This window comes from Trichinella spiralis (genome assembly GCF_000181795.1).
Source record: "Trichinella spiralis strain ISS 195 chromosome Unknown Scfld7, whole genome shotgun sequence".
In the NCBI taxonomy this organism is placed as follows: domain Eukaryota; kingdom Metazoa; phylum Nematoda; class Enoplea; order Trichinellida; family Trichinellidae; genus Trichinella; species Trichinella spiralis.
This window is the reverse complement of record NW_003526946.1, coordinates 797,607-807,235: the sequence shown is the minus strand read 5'-3', so window position 1 is coordinate 807,235 and position 9,629 is coordinate 797,607. Positions and strand designations below refer to the sequence as shown.

At 44.8% G+C, this 9,629-nt stretch overlaps 6 protein-coding genes across 6 annotated transcripts; 4 read left to right on the top strand and 2 right to left on the bottom strand.

The window, feature by feature from the left end:
• Nucleotides 1–61: 61 nt before the first annotated feature.
• Tsp_11567 (conserved hypothetical protein) lies at nt 62–271 on the top strand (the record flags this gene model as incomplete). The annotated part of the gene is made up of 1 exon (XM_003373107.1): nt 62–271. A coding segment is annotated over one exon (210 nt), but the record flags the coding sequence as incomplete, so codon positions are not given.
• A 168-nt stretch (nt 272–439) lies between these two features.
• On the bottom strand, nt 440–692 carry Tsp_11566 (conserved hypothetical protein). Its single transcript, XM_003373106.1, has 2 exons — nt 597–692; nt 440–547 (listed from the first exon to the last, which is right to left on the bottom strand). The coding sequence occupies exons 1-2, from the start codon at nt 690–692 to the stop codon at nt 440–442; spliced, it is 204 nt and encodes a 67-aa protein (XP_003373154.1).
• A 1,112-nt stretch (nt 693–1,804) lies between these two features.
• On the top strand, nt 1,805–2,128 carry Tsp_11565 (hypothetical protein). Its single transcript, XM_003373105.1, has one exon. The coding sequence runs from the start codon at nt 1,805–1,807 to the stop codon at nt 2,126–2,128; it is 324 nt and encodes a 107-aa protein (XP_003373153.1).
• Nucleotides 2,129–3,342: 1,214 nt separating this feature from the next.
• Tsp_11564 (hypothetical protein) lies at nt 3,343–4,109 on the top strand. The gene is made up of 3 exons (XM_003373104.1): nt 3,343–3,477; nt 3,501–3,859; nt 3,941–4,109. Exons 1-3 carry the CDS (start codon nt 3,343–3,345, stop codon nt 4,107–4,109), a joined length of 663 nt encoding a protein of 220 aa, XP_003373152.1.
• A 170-nt stretch (nt 4,110–4,279) lies between these two features.
• On the top strand, nt 4,280–4,798 carry Tsp_11563 (conserved hypothetical protein). Its single transcript, XM_003373103.1, has one exon. It carries the CDS (start codon nt 4,280–4,282, stop codon nt 4,796–4,798), a length of 519 nt encoding a protein of 172 aa, XP_003373151.1.
• A 656-nt stretch (nt 4,799–5,454) lies between these two features.
• On the bottom strand, nt 5,455–5,922 carry Tsp_11562 (retrovirus-related protein). The gene has a single exon (XM_003373102.1). It carries the CDS (start codon nt 5,920–5,922, stop codon nt 5,455–5,457), a length of 468 nt encoding a protein of 155 aa, XP_003373150.1.
• Between the last annotated feature and the right edge of the window lie 3,707 nt (nt 5,923–9,629).

The window sequence follows — 9,629 nt, the reverse complement described above, 5'->3', positions numbered from 1 at the left end:
CCTGTGGTAACCTTTTCTGACACCTCTTGCATGAAATCTACACAATCAAAAGGATCGATAGGACCACGCTTTCGCGGTTTCTATTCGTACTGGAAATCAAAATCAAGTAAGCTTGTGCCCGTTTACTCTAGGCGAGGTTTCTGTCCTCGCTGAGCTTACCTTAGGACACCTGCGTTATCGTTTAACAGATGTACCGCCCCAGTCAAACTCCCCGTCTGACACTGTTTCCGGAGCGAATCACTTCAAGCCTATCGCCGATCATCCATTGTGACCACATCACACACTGGGATAACCCAGTACAACAATGCGCCAAATGAAGACACAAAGCGACGGCTGTAAACAAAGCTTCAATCCAACATGAAAACAATGACCAACAGCGACATAAACGCCGCCAAATTGGCCACAATTTTTTCGCTTTACCGAATAAGTAAAGAAACGATCAAAGTAGTGGTATTTCATTGGCGATCACCGGACCATCGCGTGAACGATGGCAAATTGACAATCTCCCACCTATGCTACACCTTTCATGTCTCTTCACAGAGTCAGACTAGAGTCAAGCTCAACAGGGTCTTCTTTCCCCGCTGATTTTGCCAAGCCCGTTCCCTTGGCTGTGGTTTCGCTAGATAGTAGATAGGGACAGAAGGAATCTTGTTGATCCATTCATACGCGTCACTAATTAGATGACGAGGCATTTGGCTAGTTTCGGTATTTGCAGGACACTCCGAAGAGCGCCGGCTTCCGTCGGTCTAATAGTGACGCGCACGAATGGTGCTTTATTGAATTGAATTATCAAAGTGAGATAACATCAGTTATATGTGAATAAACATAAGTACTGCATAGCAGCCCGGTGACGGCCGGTACCGATTTTAACAATATATATGGGGGAGGTTGTCAAGGGGAGAGTGTAGTGGGAACAGCAATGAGGGCCCAGCTTCAGGAGGGCGGCTCCGGTGGAGTCGTTGTCTTTGATCTTCTTTCCCCGACTGTTGTTGTTCGCTTAGAATTCGTAGGTGGATTTCCGACGGCGTCACGTCTCCGTCTTCTCATATGGTTGGTCGGCGTCGGTTCTTCGGCGCGTTCCATCCAATTCGGTCCAACTTCGGCGGTTGCCATCTTGGTCCACGCACGATTCCATCGAGTGCCTGAAAATAAAGGTTAGCCTCCCCCCTAATGGGGGATCTCAAGCATCATGCAGGGGCAAGCATGCAAGGCATTTTTTTTGTTTTTAAAGTTTTAATCTTTTTTTTGTTTTTTTTTTTGGTTTTTTAATTTTTTTGAATTTTGTTTTATATATATTTTTTTTTGTTTTTTCTTTTATTTTAGGGTGCAGTGTCATGGGGTGCTGGTGAAAAAGGTCTGGAAGACCCTGCAGGTGCCCTCTAGGGCTACCCTACAGAGCAATCGTTTAAACCTTTTTGTGAAGTGCATGCTGCATGCTTTAAGTGAAGTTCTATTGCTGGCACACCAGCTGGACCGGGCGCCCACTACAATAGCTCCCACTGTGCAGCTATCGACGCCAAAGTGTGCTTTAACGTCGTCGCTTATCATGCTGTATTTGTGCACCTTACGTTCGTGGTGTTCATGCATGTCGGTGCCCGTTTCCCAAGGTACCGCCACGTCGAGGACGTGTGCGGCGTTCCCTTTGATCAGGATGAGGTCAGGTTTGTAGACCTGACCCTCTGACTTCAAGGCATGTTCAACGTGCACCTTGAACCCTTCCCTCCGTGCATGCTCCGCAACAAGATGTACAATCTTGTTGTGCCGCTGAATGTACAGGTTTTTGGTGTGTGGGCATTTCTGCGAGATGTGCGCGGCAGTCTCCCGTTTACCGGTTGAATGCCCGCAGTGTCTGCACAGCAACACCGCTGGGTTATGGGGAGTTCTCCCCCTCCATTTCTGGGAGCGAGTTTCAATCACCCCAAAGCGGAGTTTAAGCCCAATGATGAAGTCCCGGCTTCGCATTCCGTTAAGTCCGCTCAGCCAGGAATTACCCACAGGTCTCTTCCTGAATGTCGGCAGGCAGCTTCCCTGGTACGTTTCCGTTAGTTCAGCGATTTCTGCGCAGAGCAGTTGTCGCTTCCCCTTCTTCAACGCATCTTTTGTGGCTGCCGGAACGGAGAAGTGTTGAAGTGCGGCGTGCAGGGGTTTTTGGTGTTGTGGCATGCTGGCGATGGTTTGTGATGTCGGGTCGGCACTATTCGTCATGCTGTTAGTGCCAACAGCGACGCGTGCAAGGTGCTGTGTGCAGAGCGAGCGCAGGCCTAGCCCGCCGTCTTTAATGGGCATGGTGAGGAACATGTTATTCATGCCGGTGTGCGGGAGGTGCAGGAAGCGTTTGACCGTTTGCCTAATGGAGGCGTCAACCTCTTTTAATACTCTCCTACCTACCCCAGGGACTCCCAACTTGTATTCCAATGAAGGAATTAGATAGTCCCGCACAGTGGCAAGTTTCTGTGCAGGCTTCAGAGGGGCTTTCCGGATTCTCTCCAGGATCCCTTCCACAGTGTGTCTATGTCGAAAGAAGGCTTGCCAGTTGGGGCTATGGGGACCCCCAAGACTTTGATGACTTCCCCAGTGCCCGCCATGGGAATATAAGAAGATTCCCCTCCTGTACCGCGGACTTTAAATGTCTTGGAGGTATCCTGCACTAATGATTTGGTTTTGGGCGTGCGGACGAAGCGGATACCTTTGCATTTCCTGATGTTTAGTTTAAGTCCCCTCTCATTAATGAAGTCGTGGGTGATGGAGAGAAGTTTCTCCATTCCCCTGCGACTGCTACTGACTAGAGTTCCGTCGTCCGCGAACGCCAGTGTTACGACCTCAGTGTTATTGATTTTGTAACCCACTCCACTTTGTTCGAGGCGCTCTATCAACTCGTCCATGACTGAGTTGAAGAGGAGAGGGGAAATGGGGTCTCCCTGTCGTACACCCTGGTTAATTTCTATTTTATTACTCAATACCCCTCCGTCTCCCTTGATAACGGTCGTGCTTCCGGTGACCATTTCCTCAATAAGTGCTCGTGAGTTGGAGTCGAGCCCGTGCATGCGTAGGGCTCGATCAATTGATGAGTGATTGACTGTGTCAAAAGCTTTAGCTAAGTCTACACAGACGATGTTTAGTTCCTTCCCGGACTTGTGCGCGTCTCTGACGATGGTCGTTAAGGTGGTGATGTTGTCAAAAGCGCCATCCGTGCCTGACCGGAAGGCCTTTTGGCGGGGGTGGAGGGAGATGCAATTTTCGAGCCGCCGCGTTACAATTTTGCTAAAGAGCCGGTATATACAGGAAGCAATAGTTATGGGCCGGTAGTCTTCAGCATCGGGGCGGGGATTGTCAGTTTTGGGAATGAGGGTGGTACGACAATCCTTGAGTTGTGGGGGGATGTACCTTGCGAGTAGAAGACAGTTGAAGGCCTTCGCAAGGCACACCGGGTCACATTGTCGGAGGTGTGACACCTGGACTCCGTCGAGGTCTGCCGACGTTTTTGCAGACATTAGTTTGAGGTGCAGCGTAACCTCGTCTGCGGAGATGGGGAACAGAATGCATTCAGAGTTGAGTGGGCGTTCGGATTTGAAGGGCCCTGCATCAATACCGGGGCGCTGACTTACTCGCTGTCGCAGAGCGGACTCTGCGGCATCGATGGGGCAACTTACATTACAGAGGGGCTGATTCTTAATGAGGTGGGCCGCAACTCTTTTGGGGTCACGCTTGAAGAGCGTTTGCATTTGCGCGTACTTGCTTCGGATCTTCTGTCTTCGGTTCTTCGGTTCTTCCCTAGTACGCTTCTTCCGGGGAGGTGGGGGTTGATGACTTTTAGGTTCGCACAGGAACTCGATGAGTACGCTGATAGCAGCGTCAACATGTTTGTTACGGTCCTCATTCTCGCTATTTAATACTTTATTAACAATAAAATTTAAAAGTCCTTCCAAACTCGCTATTGCAGGAGGCCAAGCCATCCTCCAGGTGTTTACGGAGTACACCCCCTTGGTCCCGATCCAATCCCTGCTCGCTTAGCGAGCCATCGGGATGTTGTGGGCATGGGTTGCTCAGATCCGCGTTCGCCGAGTGCGTCTGAAAAGAGTCACACTCCGGAAAGCGCTCCGGTCCCATGATTTCCGTGCCTACGACCTGTGAGCCATTGTTTAGGCTCTCCCCCTCCTCAGTTGTGTTCTCGGGGCCCTCCCTGGGACTGTTTACACCGTCAGTGAGTGCTGTGTTAGTAGGCTGTGCTGAATTTAGGTCCACCGCCCGCAGCTTCTTCCGCAGGTATTTGGCCATATCCATGGATATGTCCTCGGACCACTTGCGAGACAGCGCTTCGGCTAAGGCCTTTACTGACCGACTATTATTAGCGGCCAGCATCTCCTCAACTTCCTTCACTTCGCGCAGGTGGTCGATAGTCCATAGATGTTTTACGGACTTCTGGGAAGACGCGGCGAAGGTGGCGGGGTGCACCCTTTTCTCATGCAGACGCAACCCAGGGAAAGAGTTAAAGACGCGTGAGCAGACGGAGCAGACATGCGTGCCTTGTGTGTTAGTGCTTGCGGGGCGGTTATTAGACGCGCGTGTAGAGCTGGTGCTTGGTGCGCTAGACCCTTGGTTGGAATGGGACCCGTCAGGACTGTGGGGTGCCGTCCGTGGTGTTCCTGGAGGGCGCGGCGACTCTGGGATGTTTAAACATGCTTTTCTAGATCTTAAACGCATGTTTATCCGCGCCGGCGGCACTTCTTTGATCTCGGAAACTTCGCAACTGTTAGAAACAACAGGTGCCGAGTCCATTAGCGCTTCGAACGATGACTGACAGGTAATGCCGTTCTTCAAAGATGCCGACACGGCTGTTATCTTCTCACGCCTGTCATCTATCGTTGCGCAAACGAGCCTGGCATCTGTTCTCTCAACAGTTGACACGTTAAACAAAGGGGCCATTAAGCACCTGTCAACAACAGTTGCTCGTTTGATGGATGACCTAGTTTCCATTTCACTGTTTCCCACGGCTAGTTCGTTTGAATGAAGGTCATACAAATTGGACCCGGATGGAATTTCAGGGTTTTCAGGGTTCCTATGGGTTTTTGCGCATCGTGAATAGTGGCAAGCGACAGAGTATATGCTGGGAAACACTTTGGTGCAAATACTACAGTGTAACTCTAAGTGCAAGCCGTGTTTCGTGCAGTGATTACTAAAGCGTGAGTAAACACACTCGGTAAAGGTGCATATAGTGCATTTAAACGGTCCCGGATAGAGAACTTCAGCGTGGTTCCGCCTTCCCCTGTCTGATCGGGCTTGCCCGTCAGACCCTGCAGCAGTAGAAGACTTTTCCTGTGCAGGACGAGACTGCTTTCCCATTTAGAAGACCCTAAGAGACCGAAAAACTATGAAAAGATACTGACTTACGCAGCGATTTCTTTCAGCGAGAGAGCAATAGAAATTAGGCCGCCGCACGCCAGAAAAGAGTCATAGTTAGCTCTTCCTAGCGGCTGGCTCTTCCTCAACTTCTTGCACATCTCTCATGTGGTCAGCTGTCCACTGATATTTTGTGGACTTCTGTGAGGAAGCAGAGAAAGTGGAAAGGTGCGCTTCTCTAATAATGGTCATTATTGTAGCAGTGTTGTCGAAAGCACCATTAGTGCCCGACAGTAAGGCCTTTTGACGTGGATGGAGGGAAAAAGAATTTTCTAGCCGCCTCATTGCAATTTTGCTGAAGAGCCGGTACAAGCAGGAAGCAACAGTTATAGGCCTGTAGTCTTCAGCATCAGGGTGGGGACTGTCGGTTTTAGGAATGAGAGTGGTGCGACAATCCTTGAGCTGTTGGGGGATGCATCTAGTGAGTAGAAAAAGGTTAGAGGCCTTCGTTAGGCACACCGGGTCGCACGTACGAAGGTGCGACACCTGTATTCCGTCAGGGCCTGCTGACGTTTTCACCTTCATTTTTTGGAGGTGCCGCGTAACCTCCTCGAGAAAGATGGGGTTCAGTATATTTTTAGAGTTGGCGGGATGTTTATATGTGAAAGCGCTGCATCTACTTCAGGGCACTGGCTTAATCGCTGTCGTAGACATCAATCGGGCAGCTTACATTGCTGAGGGACTGCCTACCACTGTTTCGACATGCTCTACTGAGCCGAAGTCCACCCCATTTCTGCAGAGAGCACGTGTGATTGAGGTGTGATTAATTGTGTCAAAGCCATTGGCTAAGTCTATGCATGCAAAATTAATTTCCTTACCTGTTCTGCGAGCCAGTTTGAGGAGCGAAGCCACGTTACTGACGTTGTCAAAAGCGCCATCCGTGCCTGACTAGAAGGCCTTTGACAGCGGTTGAGGGGTGTTAATTCGCTGAGCGGGTTTGTTACAATCTTGCTGAAGAGCCGGTACATACACAAGCCAATCGTGATAGACCGGAATCCTGTAGGATCTGGGGGATGTGTCTCTCCAGCAGAAAAGTCTTAATGACCTTAGAGAGACAGTGGGGCCAATTTCACGGAAGCGGGACACCTTGACTCCATCGGAGCCCGATGCAGAGCCAAGGTTCATCAGTTTGAGGTGTTCGCTCACCTCACAGTATATACAGTATTGTTTATCGGAGCGCGCTTCAGAAAGAAGGGGGCGCGGTCAGTAGATGGCTGCTTACCCAGTCTTACTGCAGAACTACAGTATACCAAACCGTAGAGGATTAGGAGCTTTCTGATGGTCTTTCAGGACCTCCAGAGGCTTTCATGGAGTGCGGATTGTGGGAGGCGACTGAGTTAATGGAGAGAAACGGCTTCCTGCAGATGCTACAATGCAATGTGAGGTGTAGAGAGTGTTTTGTGCAGTGCGACTTCAACCGGGAGAAAACACATTCGGTTACGTTGCAAACCATTCCACATTTGACAACAGTCCAAGAACGTTGTTGTCCAAACACGTCTGTTCTTCCGCTGTACTGCATACATAAAACGGCATCCAGATGAAATGTCAGTCATTGAAACAGAAACCAGTGACAGGATGGTAAAATTTGAATGACGTCTTCACATGCGAAATCATAAAAATGATTTATACGATCAACATCAACAGAACCAACTTCCAGAAAAATTTCTGATTTTTTCAATTTGCGCAAACAAACTTCATCAACATTTCCAATTTTACAGTTTGCGAGCGAAAACCGTGTAATCGGCATCATGATTACTGGGACAAATTAAAATGAAAACATCCAACCATCATAACCACGTGCCAAAGCTGACATCACCGAAAGAATGCCGTAATTCTGAACAGGATTGACCCGATTTTCTTCCTGACTCCGCCTACTTTTTCGCAGTAAAATTTCGTTGGTTGCTGCTCTGACACGCCTCTAAATTTCATTTGTTGTCATTCCTCTGCATTCTATTTGTCAAATTTTATTTCATTCTATTTGTCAAATTTTACTTCTAATCTTTCGACTGTTTTCAAATAATTCTGTTGTTCTCAAATTGAGAAAAGTAAGAAAATGAAATTACGATGAAAAAATAAAAAAACAAAACAAAACAATACAATGCAGATACAATGCAATGAAGTACAAATAAAATACAATCCACCACTTGAATGGTCGCATTAACCTTTATCTTACTGAAATTTTATCCGTTAAATTTATATTGTATTTACATGAAGTAACAGAAATTGTAAAGAAATTAAGTAAACAATGTTTAAAGCATAAATTTAAGGTTTTTCTCATAATTTAATGATGAGTAGAACTGAATTTCCAAAAGGGAACTTCGCCTGCTTTTTCACATTTAAATGAATGATTGTCGCACTAGAAAGTTCCATTTGCTAAATATTCCTTTTCTATCAATGGTAAGTTTTCTAATTCGAGGTTTCACTGTTTTTCATTTATGTATTCATGGCATGGCATCATAGCTGATAATTTTTCTTAACTTTATGATATTGCATATTTAATTTTTATGGAAAAAACAGAATTTTTTGATTTACATAAAAAACGGAACTGCTGTTCATATAGACGCAGCGCAACATTAAATGGTTCGAAACAAATAAGTTGATAAAAAGCAAACTTTTAAAAAAAACAGTTATTCTGGTCGGTGCCATTTACAGCTTTCTTTCTGTTAGCATTCTCAAAGTGGTTTACTTTTATCACGCCGAATGCATAAATACTGTTCAGAAGAATCCCAACCCTAACAGTTGCTTTGCTTGTCAGATAAATTACATTTTAGCTAGCAATTATGTGAGATTTATGCATAGGATGCTTTTCCGTTTGTCAGAAAATATTCTGATTAGCTAATGGCGATTGTAATACAATGGAAAAATCAACAAGTGATGAATTGTCCACAGCTGCAGTTGTCAGCTTAAACTTAGCATGGCAACTGCTAACTTGTTAGCATTTAAATACTTTTCAAATTTCAGGCTGACTGTTCTCTGAAAATGTTTCCTGATGGCAATTAAAGATTTCATTTTCAACTTCAGAAAGTTTTGACTTCTTTCATCAGTGTTATTGTTTAAAGTCGCATATTTTATTTAAATAAAAAATTAAAAATTGCGATATTATTTAAAAATCAAAAAACAAATTTAGTTTTACATATTTTGCGTAAATTGTAAACTTTCTATTTTAACATCTGAACGAAACCGACTAGTGCGTTGGTGAATACCAGAAATTAGAATTTCGGTATTTGTGTTCAGCATGATGCCGTAGAAATGCGCAAGGCATAAATTCAAGCAATAATACTGCTAGTCTGGAATTTTTACGATACTTCAGGCAGACGTTTTCTCAAATGGATAATTCACTGCTTGATCAAGGCAGCAAACCCTTTGATACTGCCCAGATATTGTTCACTCCAAACAATGGGAATGAAAGTTAAGGCACCAAATGAGAAATCAATATATGCTTTATGTTTGCCGACGAGGATAATCAGCAATGATCATATTTTGGCAGAAAATATGCAATGCTAGAGGAAGATAATGAGAGATGAAAAATAATTTTCTTTTTTTTTCACTTTTGTTTGTTAAAATGATTTCTAAATCCGACAGATCCTTTTTGATGTGGAATGTTCAACATTTGGTTATCATCGTAATACAACAATTGCAACTTGAATGTTTAATCAACCAAGTTGTCGGTTTTACTTTAGATATTGAAACAGAAATTTAATACAATTTACACAAAATATATAATTACAAATTTTTTACTTTAAACAAAATTCCAGATTTTATTTTTTATTTTAATGAAACATAAGAAGAAAAACAATAACTCTTGTGAACAGGAGCGAAAGATTGGAAGATTAAATTTTTTTGCAAGCCAGAAATATTTTCAAAGAACACCAGCTGAAATCAGAAAAGTGTTTCGATGCTAAAATTCAGCAATCACCACTCCAACTTTTAGCTATAAACTGCAGCTTTAGACAATTTATAAATTTTAAATGTTCCCATTCTAGTAAAATCGCCATTAGCTACTCAGCAGAACAATTTCTGGCAAATGGAAAAGCATCTTATGCATAAATTTCATATAATTGCCAGCTAAAGCGTTATTTATCTGATGGGTGAAAAAACTGTTCGTTGCCATTCTATTTGGACATTGTACATTGTATTTGCTTGCCTGTTGTAATAACTCATCATAAGAAATTGATGAATCATATATCCGATATCGTGTATATGAGATTTTTTGTTTGCTGAAATTCTGATGG